The sequence below is a fragment of the Ostrinia furnacalis genome, unplaced genomic scaffold (assembly GCF_004193835.3).
Source record: "Ostrinia furnacalis isolate ACB-3 unplaced genomic scaffold, ASM419383v2 OfSCF4161, whole genome shotgun sequence".
NCBI lineage: Eukaryota > Metazoa > Arthropoda > Insecta > Lepidoptera > Crambidae > Ostrinia > Ostrinia furnacalis.
The window spans coordinates 24,557-44,930 of record NW_021134400.1 but is presented as its reverse complement, the minus strand read 5'-3'; the positions used below and the strand labels follow the sequence as shown (position 1 = coordinate 44,930).

Below are 20,374 nucleotides of genomic sequence, written 5' to 3'. Positions count from 1 at the left end.
GGTACTGGCATACTAGACGGGAATGGTCTAGCTGATATAAAGAAAGAAGAAAGAAAGAAAATACATTAAATTCGGCAAATTAAAAACAGAAAATTACATAATTTAACAGTATCGTATGGATAGTAATGGTATTTGTAACACCCTGTATTACAAAATACAATCTCTAGATTGTGTTTGTTACATGTTATCAGTAAGGCATTTGCAGTCGTATTCGGATCGCGCCTGGGGCATTACGTTAATGTGTGTGTATGTAATGTATTTACTGTTAATAGGTAAGGATGTTTGTTTATTGCTTTGTAGTAAAGTCTACTCCTCAAGTAATTTTAGGTCATTTAATATGCAATTTACACACATACAAATCTTTTATTTCTGTACAATGAAATGCAAAAATAACTTTTAAAAGCCTAAATAATTGTGCCGTTACAATTTTTGTATTTCATGTATGTTTTTATATTCAACATGATGTTCTTAAATTCTTACATTTCGATAGTGGAAATATCAATTACTGTAAGGGACAAAACACGATTTTTCAGGAGAGCCAAAAAACGATTTTTTTTTTCTTTATACCTCAATATCTTTTTATGTGATGTTACGATTTAAATAGTTTCTATGGCAAAGTTTCTTAGAATTTTCTGTTCTTTCATAATATAAACGCCAAATTTTCGAAAAATGGGTAGTTTAAAAGATAGCATGTCCCTTACATTAAAAAAACGAGCTTGACTGTACCTTACAATGTTGAAATTTCACAGTATGGAATGTCATGTATGTTGTAAGGTACATTTAAGAATAAACACGACAGTAATATTATTGTAACTTGACAATTTTAACATTGAAACCTGATGTAAGTAGAGGTTTCATTCGAGTATTCATTAACAAAACGAAGAGAAGAGATAGAAACAAGACAACTTAGTGTTCACAAATGCAGTTGGAGGCATCAAATACACATCACCAACAAAACATTTAGTCACTGATGATGCCTACGTCTGCATTTGTGAACAAGTTGTCTTGTTTCTATCTTTTTCTGTTCATTTTTACGCAGTTAGGTTTTTTTTTTACTCTGTTTTCTTTTTATTTTCTGTGCTGTTAGTAACATTCTTATGAAATAAATATTTAGTTACTCTTTGACTCATTTGGTTTAATGAATTTGTCCGTAATCAGGTGTTGACATAAGTATCCAATATGGCCTACCATGCTGAAATAAGGCCTAGGCCTTATTAGATATTTCGCTCTTGTTGTCTTTAAAAATTTACAAATAATGCATCTATAGCCAGTAGTATAAATTAAGGTAATTATTAGCTAGTAAGAAATATTTAGAAACGATTACTAAGAAAAGCTTAATCTAAAACAGCGTTATTTTACCGAAAATTTAAGATGAAATCGCCAGATTTTTATAAGAGAGCACGAAATCACCCACCACCTTAGAAGAACGCGTGCCAATTGGTGCTGGGATCGTGGATCGGGACGCTCTTGCACTCTACCGGGTTGTAGGGCATATGAGTACGTGTCCTTGAAGTATTATCCCGGTTGGATTTGTTTATCTGTGTTTTCTGATGTATAGGCCTTATTAGAACGTAGGCCTTATTTGTATCAAGTACCTTATCCTATGTCCTTCTCCTGGCTCTAAACTACCTCCCTGACAATTTTCAGCTAAATCGGTTCTGCCGTTCTTGAGTTATAAGTGGAGTAACTAACACGACTTTCTTTTATATAATAGATTTTGAATTTACTATCTAAGGCTGGGTTGCACCATCTTACTTCAACTTTAACAAACGTCAAAAATATTTCAAACTTCACAAAAAATACACCGGCTATTAATAAAGTTACGGTTAAAGTTAGATGCAGATCAGCCTAAGTAGTTAAGCATAGTTTTGTAAACTCTAATATTAAATAATCTCACTCAATATTATCAACACATCATCATCATCATCATCAACAGCCCTTTACAGTCCACTGCTGGACTATGAGCCTCCTCCACTATAGTGGAGGGTTTTGCCATAATCCTTGGCAAGCGGGTTGGAGATCGCAGTTTAAAAGATTGATGTTTTTCAGAGAGCGCTGCTGCCCGTTCTCTGGTTGATGTGTAGTCCCTAAGTCGCCTCTTACGACACCCGCGGGAAGAGTAGGGGTGGTGACAAATGTATTCTACTCTGCCGTCACCACACGGCTCAATTATCAATTATCAACACAATGTAAAATAATGCTAAAGTCGAGTATTTAGTCATACAAAATAAATGCGATGCGATGCGTTGCGGGTAATGCATTCAACGCACTTTATAGTGAACAGGATTCTCAATCTTTACAATAAAATATTTTGTGCAGCAGACCCTTTCATTGGAAGTAAGGAACACTTCAAAAAACAAATAAAAATTCAAATTATCAATAACGAAACACCGTAAAAAGGTATTATTTCCTCTGTTTATTAATGTCTTAATAATTAACTAACGATCCGCCCGTGTTTCGCACAAGTGCAATATGTTATACTTACTTACATAAAAACCTTCCTCTTGAATATCTTAATCTAATAACTAATTAAAAAAACCGCATCAAGATCCGTTGCGTAGTTTTGAAGATATAAGTATACATAGGGATAGACAGCGGAAAGCGACTTTGTTTTATACTATGTAACGATGACTATGCAACACCATCAATTTCATGTCGCAGAAACCGTTGCTCAACCTTGTCTGTGTGATAAGGTTGATGACAGCGCTTAACCTCGCTCTTTGCTGTGCTTCCCTCCATTTGGCGTTCAAGTAAATGGTAAATAACAATGTGGAATGTAATTATAGTATAATTTAATAGGTTATGAGCACTGTTTTTTTGCAAATATTTTACAAGTTTAATTGTAAAATGTTTGTAATAAGACTAATAAAATTATGTAACTTATCTCAGCTTCTCTTCACAAATGTTTGTTTGTACACAGACAAAATTTAAACTAAGTTACTGCGTGGATATCTGTTATTGGCTTTCCTTAGTGTTAAGTGTCTAATGTTACATTGAAATCTGTAAGCTGTTGATGTCCCTAATAAATAAATAAACGCAACTACTTATTACATTCTTTATGATGCACAAAGCTTCGGGTCCGGAGTATCCAACATAAATATTCATTAATTCATCTCGTGGTTACTATAATTAAAATTCGTTTAAGTTAATTTATTCATAATGAACAACAACATTCAAATTCAAAGTACTAGACGAACTTTTCTATGGTAAATTCTAGTTAATTAAAATCAAAAGTTGGAGCAAAGTCCCGTAAAAGAACAACAATGGTGTATGTTTACATCTTCACTGAGTTTGTGGGACATGATAGTAAAGGAGCGTATTCACTAGGAGCATTATTTTGCTTTATGAATTTGGCTCACGAGCGTAGTTCGGTAGCAGCACTAGCAGCTGAATCGTCAATTTTGGTTCTGTATGCCAATCTAGACTCTACGTTTATCTACTTAGTGTAGTGGTTTACATGGCATGGTCCGAAAACTTTTCTCTTGGTTTCAATGAGGGTTTTCGCGAATGAAAAATCCGCCAGATGGCAATATGTAGACGTGAGGTACAAATGCTGCATGATTGGTTATTTTTGACATGACATTGACAGATATGTCAAAATCCACCAATCACCCAGCAGTCAGACCCCACATCCACGTCCCGCCATCTAGCGGATCTTTCATTGGCGAAAACTTGGGTTATAGAAGTGCAATGTATATTATCCTCACTTACAGCAGATCATAGTATAGATACAGGCGCGTAGGCGACAGCAAATCAAGCTAAACCAAAGCACCTCATGTACTGTCAGCGTCAAAATTAAATAGTGTCACCCAAAGTAGCCAAAAAGTTCACAACACGTCTTTATTATAATTGAAATGGGTTGTATTGTCTAATTTTTGGCCACTTTTGGTGTCCCGAACTATTTGACGCTGGCTGTACAATAGCGATATCCTGTATTACAACAAAAAAAACATTCGAGACATTAATTTATGTCTGTAAGGCAGCGTAACAAATTAATATTCGCGAACGAATAATTATCGAGCCGAATGCGCTAAGTGAATGCTCGCAGTGAGTATACACCTTAGTGATTTTGTTGGCTGAAGTTAAGAAGTTGAACCAAATTTAACTCGTCTTGTTCATGTCCAAAGTTTGATTTACAATTTGCTGTGCATTTGTTGCGCAAAATCTTAAAATAACTTGATACTCATACTGTTTTGACGTTTAACCGATTAAGTCCCAGACGGCATTAATTAATGTCATAACAATTGATTATCTATTGTGTCTAGATTCGCGGAGCTTGAAGGATTAATATACGATTTTGGAACGGATTAAAAGTGAACTTAACTTTGAATGATGAATCCTTAAAGATTTAGAATAATAATGACATTGAACATTCCACAACTTTGTTTATTAATTCAAATCTAATGATGTTGATCTGATTGGTAGCCGCCTGCGTCCAGCGCTTCCCTGCTACTTTAATGATGTCGTCGGTCCACCTTGTGGTGGACGTTCCACTTTGCATTGTCCGGTAGCGCTGGACGAAGGCCGCTACCAATCGATCAACATGGAAAGCATTGGGGGAGGCCTAAGTTCAGCAGTGGACGTCCTATGGCTGAAATGATGATGATGTTGATGCTGACCTGACACTCACTCTCAAAGATAAAACCAAGCTCCTGTGGTTAAGAGGAAAATCTGGAGGAGGTACTAACACGCACAAAAGATGGCACAGCACAAATGAATAATGCGGAATTAGAGGATTTCCTTGCTGAGCCAAACATTATTGGCGAAAAAAACAGCTCACAGACCGCTGACTTGGATTCATCATCACACTAATTCAATACGGTATGTGACACCACCAATCAATTAACGTAATTTTTAAATCTGAGAAAACGAGACTCGCATAGATTTTGTATTCATACATTTAGTATTGTGATACAAAATCTATGGGACGTGACGTCATTATTTTGTCAACTCAATTAAACTACTTTTTCAATTAAAATGCAACCAAAAATCTTAATTTACAGGTAACTTAAAATTAATAAGTTTTTAAGACGAGAATGAAGTGTCTTTTTAAGAAGTTGAGCTTTAGAATTATTGGGGGATGGTATCAAATGCCCAATTCATTGTAGCTTCTATTAGGAATTTCCTTAGTCTAAAAAGAATTTTATCAAACCAAATCGTTTCCAAACTGCAAGCTTCGATTAAGCCAGGCAACAGCTGGCTCAGTAGAACGATGACGCCTGTTACACATTCGGACGTTCGGCACGAATTCGGAATACAAATCGAGGCGAGATGTTTTATATTTTTTACTATTGGCCAGTTAACCTCGTAGAATCACTACTTATCGGAAGTTTTTACTGGAAAAGTCTGGGCACTGGTTTTGAGCTTGATTAAGCATTGTCAAGCACAGATCACAGAAACTAAAGGGAGATGTGACAAGGGGGCTCAGAATAAATCGTCAGTTACTTATTCGACATTTTCACATTTTCCCTTACTGAAACTGTCAATGTGCCAGTTATACCAAGAGTTATTCTCGAATAAAAGTTGGTCGAATCGGGCCTAAGACATTTATTAATTTCTTTTCTTGTCTAGCTTTAGATTAAAATCAAATATCAGTGCGATTCACGGAGAAAAATTACGATTTAAATCAAAAAGTTTTTACATCCATTCCATTACAACTCGTGACAGATGTTGGTAGGGAACGATGACGTCAGATGTGCATTTCAATGTTCCGATCGCAACTGGAATACAAATGGAGATGTATTCCACAGTCTGTTAGGCTGGCTCTACACATTGGCCAAAACGTTAGTTCAAAGCCACTTTTTTGTTTTTTCATAATTCATCGAATTGCATATCAAGTAGACTGAGGGGACCAGTGTTATGTGGGGTTCTCCCTGTCAGACGGGAAGGGTCTACCGACATAATACTAACAGTTTAGTTTTTGGGGCAGAACTGCGAGTTATTCCGTCCGGGCAAGTCCGGCAAGATGTTCTTTCGGTAGTTCGCTCAAAACTGTGACTTAGGTACTCTGTCAGAGCAAGCGACGAATGGCTTCAGGGAATTCGTAGGTACCTTCTATTTATTTATTTATTTATAGAAACCAACAGCGATAAATTGAAAATGTTAATAAATTCATCACTAACGACTCGCTCATCCAACGTGTGTATCTAGGGTGATGTACTGGTACCAATGTTGGCTCAAATTATTTTCTAAATCCTGAACGAGATGCGTTGGAACCAAGTTGAGGCCAAAGTGTGGAGCCAGCCTTAGCTATTAGGAAATAGTTTTCGGACATGGCTGCGAACTTAAATGGGACTATAAAGACTTGGATCGTCTCTGCAAAACAATTTCGATATGTCCTCTGTCTGTCGTAAGATTCCAGCGTGTTCGAGTATTTGTCACGTAATTTTGACAAATTGAAGATCTGTATGCCAAAAAATAAGGCAAAACATTGATCAATATTTCCATGCTTCCTTGTCTATGCCTAAACCCATACATATTATTATTTTCTTTTACATTTACAGGTTATTTTACATATTCCGTTATACCTATCTATTACATTCAATATGAAAGCAATTTTGTCTTATTAGTAACGATTTTCACGCTTAAACCACTGAATACTAGAACAGTTTGTGTCCCAGAGATAAATTTAGGATACTTTTTATCCCAAACATTAAAAATAAAATAAGCGCGACATTTTTTTTTCTAAATTGTACATAAAAATCTTTTCTGTAACGAAATTCATGCGGGCAAATCCAATGGCAAAAGCTAGTAAATAACTCAAAAGTCTTTGATGCTTCATGAATACAACTCTACATAATACCGCTCCGGAAAAATCCTGAAAACTTTTTGATTCATAAAGTTCACGGTCAAAACAGAAAAACTACTACCTACATAATAACATCTCCCAAACATCTGTACGTAATAAACTAGAACTCCGAACCAAAACAGTTATTATATCCGTTAATTGCTTCAACAGCTAGTTTATTGTCATATTACCGAGTCTTTTCACACTGAATTTCATCAATTTAATTGAGCATCTTTGACGACGCGACGTTTTTGTAACTGTGCCAAACGTAACTTTGGGTTTAATTGGTTTGGAATAGAAGTTAATTATATTATAATTGGATAGCCATAGTAAGGACAATCTGTTGGTGATTCAATTGGAGTGCGTGCAAGTGCGGTTTTGATTCCCAGTCGTTGAAGCACATGATGTGCCCTGCGTGCCCAAACAACTGCACGCAGGAAGATTTGATGAATGCTGCTGACAACGCCACTCTTGTAGCGGAGTTTTGGGCTGACACTGTGTAGGTTTGTTGTCGACACGACAAGAAGAAGAGGAGCAATTAACACCACGTTTTTTTAGGCAAAGTCAAAGCATGTTTTACAATCGCGCATAGCTTAATTACGAGTATAGTTACATGGATTATTCGTATATATCTACACAGTGCGTTCAAATACCTGAAAAAATTCTATGTTCTTAGGATTTTCTTTTCTATTCGTAAGTTGGTCAATTTCGATTTATTCCAACTTTCATCGTCAAAACCACGGTAATACTATCTATACAGTATTCCAACTCGGCCATATTTTTGAAATAAATGTCAACAGCCCCGCGGTACGTCACGGTATGACAACATGCGATAGGGCTGCTCACCTACAGTACCCATTCTAATTACATCTGTCTACTTAGAATTTCTATCTAGTATTGTGATTGTAATTTTTTTTTTATTTAGACAAACAAAATACTTTTTGAATGGAATAGGATAAAAATGCGTGTTGTTTTGTGATTAGTAGATTTAATTTAAAAAAATATACTAAAATAATTTTGAATCTACTAATCATAATGACCTGTTGCTTTAATTTCAGGCGGGTGAAGTCGTGGGCCAAAGCTGGTTTTAAATACAATATAATTTTCATTTCAAATCAAACTTACTGAAAATGACCATTTCTGACAGTTAATGACTAGGTAGTTTTTGACAAATTTGACCGTTTTAGACGGTAAGTCAAATTCAACCAACTTAGTCATTTTCAACACTAGGCCATCGAACGTCCGTTCGGCACATTCGCGACACCCCTAACTTTTACTTTCGACCGCGTACCGAGATTTGAAATTCGAAGGAATGCTCGCGTTTCGTCGGTTTATATGAAGTTACAATACTGTATGATATTATTACCGTGTCAAAACCTTGATTAAATGCTTCTCCGAAATGAGGAGACGCCTCAAACCCGAAACTAGCTATTATAACTACAGGGTGGAATTTTGTAATGCCACCTGGAGGGAAAGCACTCTTAATACTGTAGATAGAAAATTTTACTCAAATAAAACATTCCTTTATTTTTGAAAAGGAATAGAACTGCATTCAAGGAATTCCAAATATTTGCTTGCCACACCCGGGACTCGAACCAACTAAAATCTGTTAAATTACACCCTGTATTTTTAATGCACCGATTGTTAGGGTTAAGCATAAGGATGAAATCTCGCTAATAAACTTGATAAATGAAATGAAAGGAAAACCATCAAATCTTAAATTATTTTAATTGTTTACATAAAAATGCATTGATTGGTGGTGAATTTTCGAAAAAATTTCGGAAATCTTTGAATGCAGTTCTCTTTCTTTTCAAAAATAAAATAATGTTTTCTTTGAGTAAAATTTTCTATCTACAGTATTAAGAGTACTTTCCCTCCAGGTGGCATTACAAAATTCCACCCTGTATATTAGGCCTTCGAGCATCTTTCATTCTTCTTCACCAAACTCTGCCAATAGCTTATTCACGCTACGTCGGCTGCCGACACAATACGTCTTTGTCTTACTAAACAATACGACAACATTAATCCAGTTTGTCGAGAAAAATCACAATAGACTATCGATACGGTGTACCAGGATGGCGAAGCTTTACGCCCGTATTCACAAACATTACTATGAGGTCTCACAGTGTGCGTGGGGGTGACACACGAACCAATCACAGAGCTCTATTCAACGCTGGCCGTTCGATTTGCTGCTTCACGCAAGCATCGTTTTGAATACGGGCGTTCGTATCAACGTGCCACTTTTCTAAAAAATGTTTGATAGATACGAGTAGACGTGCCATCCAATAACACCTAAGGCGGGTTTTAGAATCGCGCTGACCGCTCGCTGATCGTCGGCGCTGACAGATCAATCTGTATGTAATTGAAGGGAACGTTCCTGAGTGGCTCTGATCGCTCGGCGCCGACGCTACATACATTTCGGCTGTCAGCGCTGACGATCAGCGTGCGTCAGCGTGACTCTAAAACCAGCCTAACACTTAATGTGAGAAATGAGGGATATTGTATAATTGCCGCCACTGCACTGGTGAATGACAGGATCTTACTCTACAGTGGCATTTACTAATGAAGGGCAAATACGATAACCCTAAAGAACATAGCACACTTATCAACCCAGAAAGGGAACAACACCGTATCGCCTTTTGCCCCGCTGTCAACCACGAGGCGAGGCGTTTACGTTACGGTACGCTCTGTGCGTTGCATTACGTAGTTTCATCGACTTGATACGGTTACGATCCGTTTTGGGAGTGTGCTTCGTCTTTCTTTCATAATACATCTTATTTTTTTATCTTATAGTGATTTTTGTGGTTTTGTGCCGTTGGTTCGCCATCCCTGCCGTATACGGTGTTACAACAGCGAGTAAAGAAATATTTGTCCGCCATTGTTAATACGGACGAGCCATTTAGTCGTAAGAGTTATGACAGCGATTTCAAATGCTTGTTATTTGTTGAGAAAAATACATAGGTACTGTATTCTGAACGATAGCTTATGAAGATGACTTTCATGTCACCTGCCTGTTATTTTATCCATTAACGGCCGCCCGCGACTTCGTACACGTGGATCCCGTTTTACCCCCTTAGGGGTGGAATTTAGTAAAATCCGTTTTTAGTGAGCACCTACGTTCTAAAAAGAACACCCATGCTTGACTCCACTTGCACTTGTAGTATATGAGATTTCGTGATGAATGAATAAGTAAGTCAGTCTGTAACCTTTCGCTTTTATAAATATAGATAGACTAGCGGCCGCCCGCGACTTCGTATGCGTGGATCCCGTTTTACCCCCTTAGGGCTGGAGTTTCGTAAAATCTTTTCTATCCAGTGGTTTAGGCTGTGCGTTGATGATCTCAGTCAGTATGATGTCAATCAGTCAGTCACCTTTGAGTTTATGTATATATTTAAGATATATCTTAATCATTTTAATATTGTGATTCAAATTATCAGACTACGTCTCGCAATCGTAGTTGGTTTAAAATGTTTTCTGATCGATAACCAAAAGAGAATAGCTGGATGAAAAAAGCAAAAGATTGATCATACTTTGTGGTGAGGGGAATTTTTAAATCCAGCAGAGGCAATGTGGAAGCATCGATGATGATGATGATGACCATATAATGAGAAAAATAGGTTTGATTTTGTACCAATGTACGAGTAAGCTGGCCTTGCCTGTAGGTATAATTATGTAATGTATAACTGCACTAAGCCAACTTAAATATTTGGTAATACAGTTGTTTCATAACTTTTGTCTTAGAACTTGTCTATTTTAACTAATACAACAACAATAATACTAATAACTTAAAATTAAATAATTTCTTCAAACGTATGCGACCTTAGTAGCTGTTCTTTTTGTTATTTTCGTGGATAACAGTGCTGGTTGTGCATTTATTTAAGATATATCTGTAAGACTTTTTGTAAAACCGTTTGTACAATTGTTTGTTGTCCCTAATAAAATAAAATAAAAATAAAATAAGCTCTGACCTCTGCAATTCACTTGAGGTACTCTTGTACCTCAAGTGAATCGCATAAAGATATTATAAGCTTTAGAAACACAATACCGATTTTGTCTCTGGCAATACAAACCAATAAATAATAAATCCCAACTAATATTATAAATGCGAAAGTAACTCTGTCTGTCTGTCTGTCTGTCTGTCTGTCTGTCTGTCTGTCTGTCTGTCTGTCTGTTACGCTTTCCCGCTTAAACCTCGCAACCGATTTTGATGAAATTTGGCATAGAAATAGTTTGAGTCCCGGGAAAGAACATAGGATAGTTTTTATCCCGGTTTTTGAAACAGGGACGCGCGCGATAAAGTTTTTCTGTGACAGACAAAATTCCACGCGGGCGAAGCCGCGGGCGGAAAGCTAGTAATAAATAAATAAATCTTTGGACAATTTCACACAGCGTCAGCTAGCCCCAAAGTAAGCAACTTAATGCTTGTGTTATGGGTGCTAGCTTAACGGATATACTACTTATATACTTTTTTTTTAAATACATAAATATTATACATAGTCACACCCAGACCCGTCACAGAAATTAAAATTCATCATTTCAATTTCTGCCCGATGAAGAACCAATGAAGACACTATTTTGCTTACACAATTGACTAACTTTTTATCAATTTCCAAGATTTTTGACTTCAAGTTGAATTTTATGACTAATTAAAAAAAGTCGTGCTTTTCATTTATTGGCAAAAGGTTATTTTATGCCCATTGGGTTGGGTCAATAGTGTTTTACCCCGTAGCAATGTCAAAATACCTTTATTTACAGCTCTGTTTTATCCTATTATTTAAAGGTCCACTGTCCAACCGGCCATGTAACGTCGAATTTTGGCCGGAATCCAATTCGTAACGCACAAGTATTGCTATGTCGAATACACGCCACAGGCTGCTTCGACGTTTCGTACGAATTTCTGGACAGAATGGAGGTTAATGAAGTGAATTCAGTTCTCTGTCGAAAAGGAAAGTCTACTAAATACATTCTAATTGCGTTTTAAATCGAATGATTACTTAGTTGTTCGTCGTTACTTAGGTCTTCGTGGAAATCCTTGGGGGAGGCCTTTGTCCGGCAGTGGACGTCTTTCGGCTGAAACGAAACGAAACGAACTTAGTTGTTAAAATTTGGGCGAATTTTCTTAAGGAAAGAAGATTTTATTATTCTTGCTTTTTTATGGACCCACCCATACCATACTACAGATACCAGATCAGTAGATCCGTTTCAACCACGAAGACGCGACCCACCATTCTTCCGCTAATGTTTGAGTGTTATCGGTACGGGTCCGTGCAGTGGCGGCGTAGCATAGACAATCGGACCCCCCGTATCATGACATAGACCGCAGATTTGCCATGCAGATGCGCCAGTGAGTACTAATCTGCGCGACTTGTGTCACTCCCTGATGCTTGGCACCCGGGGCGGACCGCCCACACCAATGTTTATAAACGAATAAATATTTATTAGGCCAGTAGAATTAAACACAAGAATGAATCTAATGAAATGAAAATAATTCCTACAAAAGTTTTTTGTTTCTTACTACTGCTGGTTTTGGGTTAAAATTTTGCTCCCAGATTATGTAAATAGCGTCAAACATGCATAGTTTAGTTTAATAGTTCGCTTGTGAAACTTTTTTCGTTAACTGTACTTAGTGCAAAAGCCGAAAAAATATGATATTAAATTTATTTAAATCAGGGGCCTACCACGGTTGCGTCGAACACTGGGGGACTCGACCACGGAGTACGGACCCATCGGTACACGCTAAATCATCCATGAGTGCACACGCACACTACAATAATGACGCTCGGATTGCTCAGATCAAACAAGCCTAATTCTTTTTTTTTTCATAAAGCAAGTACCTAAATATTTGACTGTAATTGATCCTTTACAATTTCCCCATCTTGCACAACTTCTTGGATGCGGGCAACGCAAAATCGGTCGTAGGTAGTGGAAAGCCTTAGGAGTCTTTTGTACAACATTGGACGTCCTTTGGTTGAAACGAATAGTTCATTCGTAGAATATCCTATACTGCCATCGATGTTTTTTATCCAATAGAATAGAGGATTAAAATTAAGAAAGAGAACTTTTATTACTATAAATTTAAACTAGACACGAAATTTTTGTGGTTCTCTCCATTTTAATGTCAATGAATTATGATATCTTTACTATTTGAAATCCTAAACGGATCTATCGAGCGAGATATTTACAAAAAGAAATCCAGGGGATAACTTCGTATGGAACCAATTTCTCTAAATGTGATTCGAGATCTAACTAACTGGATTGCTCCACCTGAGATCCAATCCCGGGAATGTAGCCCGAAAAGATAAGACAGGTTGTTAGCTATACTAAATTTTCAAACAAACGGCGAACAAACCTCTTTTCCACAGTGCCAGCCGCGTGCTCAGCCGGGCCCGGCGTATCTCCGAAATGCAGTTTGCTTGTGAAGTATTTAGCACATATTGATGAAAAAGACCATAGTTCCATAGGGGCTGGATCCCGCACTCATTAGATTCACTTGATTTTGGAAATTGACAAACGCTTATGTGGTTGCCGAATTAAAGAACACACCGCTGTTGCGCACGGGCGTCCTTCCGAACTCAAAACTCTTGCGTCACTGGGGGGCGTCGCAATCGCAATCGCGAGCCTAGCTCCACAGGATTGGAAAGAATGTTGCCAGTTTGTGATTAAAAAATGCAATTAAGAAAAAAAGCAAATTCCTTCCAGTTTGTGTTGTTTTATCTTAAACTAAAATTAAGAAACTAATAAATATATTTCGGTACGAAACATACCGCTCACCTTAAAAGTACCGAGTATCTTTTAACAAGACAAAACCTACGATAAGAAACTTACAAGTATCTAAGCTATTTGTAGAGTGAAACCTAACTATAAACCTAAAACTACTCTAGCTTTACTTAGATGCAAAACGTACCTACTCCCTACTCAACAGGAAGAGGACAAATCTTAACAACAGCTCGTTTGAAGAACGACTGTCCAATTTGTAAAGTAACGACCCGACAGATCCCGTCAGGACCTGGGTGTAAGGCGTGAACACGCGCAAGTCTCCACTGCAAGGGAGGAACGTTGTCTTCGCGTAACACCACAATCATGCCCTCACGAATCGGGGCACCGCGATTACTAAACCACTTGGTTGCTTGTTGAATATGATGTAAATACTCAAGACTCCATCTCTTCCAAAAATGTTGAGTGGACTGTTGGATGAGACGCCATCTTACTAAGCGGCTAGGATTCTCATCCACTAAAGAAATGTCAGGAATTGACGTTAAGGGCTCACCTATTAAAAAATGTGATGGAGTCAAAGGGAGAGGATCCCTTGAGTCTGCACTTAAAACACAAAGTGGGCGCGAATTGAGAATCGCCTCTATTTGACATAAGAGCGTATGCATCTCGTCATATGTCAAAGTTCGTGTGCCGACCACACGATGAAAATGATGCTTAAAGCTTTTAACACCCGCTTCGAATAGTCCACCAAAATGACTAGCGTATGGGGGTTGAAAATGCCAAGTGATGCCTTGACCAAGAACCTTTGAATTGAGCGTAGTTTGTACTACGTCATTACGCAAGAAACTATACAATTCCGTAAGATACCTATCGCATCCCACGAAATTCTTTCCACAGTCTGAATAAATATCGGTACACAAACCGCGTCGCGAAACAAAACGCCTAAGTGTAGCTAAAAACGCTTCTGTGGAAAGCTCCGAAACGATCTCTAAATGTATAGCCTTAACGCTCATACATACGAAAACTGCTACATAACATTTAACTATTTTAGCGTTACGAACCTTATTTGCCCGAACGTAAAATGGACCTGCGAAATCTACCGAAGTTTTTATGAATGGTCTGGCCGGTCGCAAGCGAGCTGCGGGCAACAAACCCATTGACGGCTGCGTGTGCGCGGGGCGCGCACGAACACAACGGACGCATCGATGAATGCGTTGGCGGATGACGTCACGACTTGATAATATCCAATACTTTTGTAAAAGTGTATATTGGGTGCTTTGAGCCCCACTGTGCAAGTTTGAAACGTGAATAAAGTCAATTAGTAAATAAGTTAAAGGATGTTTTTTAGGTAAAATCAATTGATGTTTTGACTCAAAAGATAAAAGCGATTTATGAATTCTACCGCCAACGCGAAGCAACTTGTTTGAATCTATAAAAGGATTAAGACGTTTCAATTGATTTGATGGTGATTGCCCATTACAAATCTTCAAAATATCATCATTGAAAACTGAATGTTGAACAACTCGTATAAGTCGATTCAAAGCGAAATTATACTCTGACACAGTAATGTGTTTTGAACTCGAAATATTGACCTTTCTACACTTGTGATAGAAACGAAATATCAAAGCCGTAACACGAACAAGTCTACCGAGTGAAGAAAAACGTGAAATAATTTCTACGTCCTCGTTTGGAGTAGAAGTACTCGAACACAACACAACATTACGCTTTTCTTCATCAGTAGGAAGAACAGGCTTTGGAACAGGCCACATACTTTCATCCTCGCTCAACCAGCGAGGCCCATGAAACCACATCTCATGGTGCAAGAAAGCAGCGGGTAACATGCCGCGCGAAGCAGCGTCCGCGGGGTTGTCGGCCGACGGGACGTGCCGCCAACAATCCGCGGGGACAATATTCAATATCTCCGTAGTACGGTTTGAAACAAATGTTTTCCATTCATGGGGCGGTGAACGCAACCATGCTAAAACAATACTTGAATCCGACCAAGTATAAATTTGATCACTTTGTATTTTATCACTATAATTTTGTAACACCTTTTTAATAAGTTGTGATAACAAAACACCTCCCATCAGTTCGAGACGGGGAATAGATACGCGACGCGTAGGCGCGACGCGTGTTTTCGCTAACAATAAGGACACGCACACACTACCATCCTCGCGCTGCGCGCGGAGATAAACACATGCTGCGTATGCCTTTTCGGAGGCGTCTGAAAAGCCGTGAAGCTGTAATTTACAATTTTGAGGGAAAACATGACGCGGAAAGCTAACTTTAGATAATAGTGGGAGCTGACTTGTAAAGCTAGCCCACGAATCGACTATGTCTTGTGGTGGGGTTTCGTCCCAGTCCACAGAAGAAATCCACAATAATTGAATTAAATGTTTTGCAAATAAAGTCACTGGAGATAAAAGACCGAGAGGGTCGTAAATACGTGCAATTTCTGAAAGAATGGACCTCTTTGTACATTTTTCAGAGTAACTTTTCACACTGAAACCAAAAGTATCTAAGTTCGGGTCCCACTGCATACCTAGGACCTTAGTGGATGAGTCATTCTCCATGTGTGCGAAGGGCACACTTTCGCACCGCTCACCATGAGAAACTGTCGGCTGAGAACCGAGAAGTAAGGCGGGAGAATTACTATGCCACTTGTGCAACTCAAAACCTGCGGATTGACAAATACCTATCAACTCTTGTTGTAGGGCGAGAGCCCGTGACTCATCACTTTCACCTGATACGACATCGTCTACAAATACGTCGCGCATGAGGACCTGCGATGCGCGCGGGAAGCGTGCGGCCTCGTCATGAGCGAGCTGCTGAATGGTGCGAAGAGCAAGATAGGGCGATGAGCTAACTCCAAAGGTCACAGTGCAAAGTCTGTAATCGCGTAGGGGCTCCTCGGGCGAGGTGCGCCACACTATACGCTGAAAATCCCTATCCGATTCACGAATCATAATGTTACGATACATTTGTTTGATATCAGCTGTGAAAGCAATTAAATGAATGCGAAATTTTAATAACACATCAACAATATCTAAATGAAGCTTTGGACCAATTAACAAATTGTCGTTTAGAGAAAAACCGTTTGTAGTCTTAGAGCTTGCGTCGTAAACTACTCTGGTTTTGGTGGTTTCACTAGATTCTTTGACCACGGCGTGGTGCGGTATATAATAGTTACCACCTGCAGCTGCTGGACTATCGACGGGCTCCATGTGGCCGAGCTCTAAGTACTCCTGGAGGCACGCGTGATAATCATGTTTGAGCTGCGAATTGCGCTCGAGTTTGTACTCTAATTTACGAAATCTAGAAACAGCAATATCCCGCGACTCGCCGAGGGGCGGTGCGTCAGGTTTGAAGGGAAGAGCGACCACGTATCGCCCACACTCATTACGCGTATGCGTGTTTTCAAAAAAAGATTGACACAAAAGTTCATCAGGAGTGAGAGACTTTTGTTCAGAAATTGTTTCTAATTCCCAAAATCGCTGGAGGTCAAAGTCGTCGTTAACAGAGCTGTGACACACCTGGACCGGAAGAGAAACCTCAATCGATGAATTCAAATCGAGTTTACCCAACAATAAATAACCAAAAATACTATTCATAGCAATTGGTGAACCTGGTAGACCCGTGATTGTGTTATGTAATAAAATTTGCGGAATAATGTCAGCACCTAAAAGCATTTCCACTGGTTGTGGTGTATGAAAACTCGGATCAGCTAAAGTTAAGTTTTGAATATGAGACCACCCTGTATAAGGTAATTGACAAGTAGGCATTTGTGTTGTAATTAATTTGGGCAAAATCAATGCATCAACATGAATCGAAGGTTGCGATTGATTTCTAGGCGCAATGAAGAAAGAAGCCACTCCCTTAGGATAAACCGGTTTGTTATTGTTTATTCCATAAACTTGCGGAACGTTCACACGTCTACGTGAAATACCTAAACGTTGTGCACACGCTTCCGAAATGAAAGTAGCCTGGCTGCCCGTATCAATTAAACAGCGCACGGTTGATAACTTGTGATCATCAATATAAACATCGACAAGTGCCGTAGACAATAACACCGTACTCGTACGCACAATAGAATCGTTTTCCTTATCTCGAGTTGACGTTAAAGTCAGCTGGGCATCAGTCGTAGAAACAGAGACAACATTATTACACTCCGCCGTGAGCGGGAGCGGGACGGACTGATTAGTACCGCTACTCGGATCGAACGCTTTGTTTACATTATTGTCAAAATGAATTAATGTGTGATGGCGCTTCTGACAATTCCTACACGAAAAATTGGATTTACATTGGCTCACGTTATGGCCGAGATGTAAACAATTGTAACAAACACTTTTGTTTTTAATAAAAGAAAATCGATCTTTTATTGAAAGATTCAAAAACTTAGAACATTTCGTCAACGTATGTTGAGCATCACATAACAAACAATGTGTCTTATCGCTATGTCGATTAGGCTGAGTATTGCCTGACACGTCAGAGGATTGCGGCGCGAAGTTCGCCGCGAAGGCTTGTCGCTGACCGGCGGCCATATTGCCGCTAGGGGGCGCCGCTCGCGAGCTAGACTGTGAGCCAAATCTACCGCCTTTATTGTTAATAATTTTACTCGACTGCCCGAAGTTATCGTTAGAAAACTCCTCAGCGACAAGTTCACGCTCTAAAAATGAAATGAATGTGTTGACCTCTGGAATGTCTGAAGGTGAACACAATGATAACTCGAATTGCTTACGAACAGATGCGGGAATTTTACGTAGTAAAATGTGTAACAAAACGAAACTCCATTCACTGGTGGGAAACTTCATTACTTCAAGAGGTTTAATGTTTTCTTGGAATGTATTTAATAAGTTACGTAAATCACTCGTTGATTTTACGTTACAAGATGGAATGTTGAGTATTTTATCAAGATGATTCGAAGCTATGATTCTTTTGTTTTCATAACGTGAAGTTAATATTTGTATTGCTACGAAATAATTAGCATCAGTGATTGGAATGGACTTTATAAGGTTGAATGGTTCATTTTTTAACGTAAGAAGCAAATACCTAAACTTTTCCGCATCCGTGTAGGCAGTATTGTGGTGAACGAGAGAACAAAACAAATCGAAATATGAATTCCATTCTGTGCTTTCGCCAGAGAAACTGGGCAAAGGCAAAGTAGGTAATTTAGCATTACTAGAAAATTCTGAATTAGCAAAGGGACGACTCATTCGTCTGCTTTGCTCCTGACATTGTTTTAATTTATCTACTTGAGTGACAATTGCATAATACGAATCGTCGAAGTCGTTTCTAATTTTGATTTGTTCCTCTTTATTGAATGATTTAGATTTAATGAGAGACTTTTCGACTTTAGTTTGCAATTTGCTAAACTTTCTTTGAAGAGCTGACAAATCTTTGGTACGTGAAATGAATTTTTGAATATCTGTAGTTGCAAACTGTAATGTTCTCTTTAAATCGTCTAAAATTAAATCTCGCTCGAAAATATCCTGAACACATGAACTACTACTCTCGCTATTGGAATCTAATGAGGTCTTGGAATCATTTTCCACTTTCGATTGCGCCATTTTGCGTTACAAAGATGGTCGCACGTGGAATGAAAAATGTGGTACGTATGTACGCTAAAATTACGATAAAACTACACAATTGGAAGGAAAATGAAAATTCGGGTCGTAGGACCAACAAATAATATGTTAGCTATACTAAATTTTCAAACAAACGGCGAACAAACCTCTTTTCCACAGTGCCAGCCGCGTGCTCAGCCGGGCCCGGCGTATCTCCGAAATGCAGTTTGCTTGTGAAGTATTAGCACATATTGATGAAAAAGACCATAGTTCCATAGGGGCTGGATCCCGCACTCATTAGATTCACTTGATTTTGGAAATTGACAAACGCTTATGTGGTTGCCGAATTAAAGAACACACCGCTGTTGCGCACGGGCGTCCTTCCGAACTCAAAACTCTTGCGTCACTGGGGGGCGTCGCAATCGCAATCGCGAGCCTAGCTCCACAGGATTGGAAAGAATGTTGCCAGTTTGTGATTAAAAAATGCAATTAAGAAAAAAAGCAAATTCCTTCCAGTTTGTGTTGTTTTATCTTAAACTAAAATTAAGAAACTAATAAATATATTTCGGTACGAAACACAGGTCAATCCGTACGAGCACAAAACCATTGACATGCAAAGTACTTACTTGGCGCTGAGTTTCAGGTGCCACTCGACGCTTTCCAGTAAGTGGCCTACACTCCAGAACCTTTCTGCCCCATTTGCCGTCAGTTCTGCGTATACCCTGCCCACAGTGCCCATTGCCACTTCAGCTTGCATTGTCAGCAACTTTAGTTCATTTATTTCGATGGGTGCCGGGAATAAAGCCACAATCGACAAAACACAATTTTACAGGAGAAGAGATTTAGTGGCAATTTTGAATAAGTCTAAACTACGAGGCGTATCAAAACCGTTTGTATATCAAACGATGCGTTATTTTTTCTGGAGTAACATTCAATGTGCATAAGGTTATAGTGCTTATAATATACTTTAAAAAAGGTAGAAAGAAATACATATTGCCGCTTCATACATTGAAAGTCGGTTCCGTAAGAGTACATTGTGGTTTTATTCCGGTAAAAAGTGTGCAATTAATCAAACAGCAAGTGTATTGCAGCCGCGGGCGCTGATCTGAAGGATAAAGTAATAGCCGTTTGCTTGTAGAAGATTTAAATAAAAGTTTGCACATTGTATATGGCACGATTATTCCGGTCAACAAATTTTAAATGATGAACGGGAATAACGATTCAATATCCATAGTGTTTTTGGTAAATCAGGCAGTTTCAAAGATAAAATTCTGAAAAAAATTCAAAAGGTGTATAGGGACCCGCAGTT

General features: G+C 38.6%; 1 protein-coding gene across 1 annotated transcript; it reads right to left on the bottom strand.

Moving 5' to 3' along the window:
- Window positions 1–13,480: 13,480 nt before the first annotated feature.
- Window positions 13,481–19,499, bottom strand: LOC114358976 (uncharacterized). Its single transcript, XM_028313187.1, is given in 3 exon segments — window positions 13,481–17,832; window positions 17,835–17,889; window positions 17,891–19,499. Coding segments are annotated over 3 exon segments (5,367 nt in total). The 5' UTR covers window positions 19,069–19,499; the 3' UTR covers window positions 13,481–13,698.
- Between the last annotated feature and the right edge of the window lie 875 nt (window positions 19,500–20,374).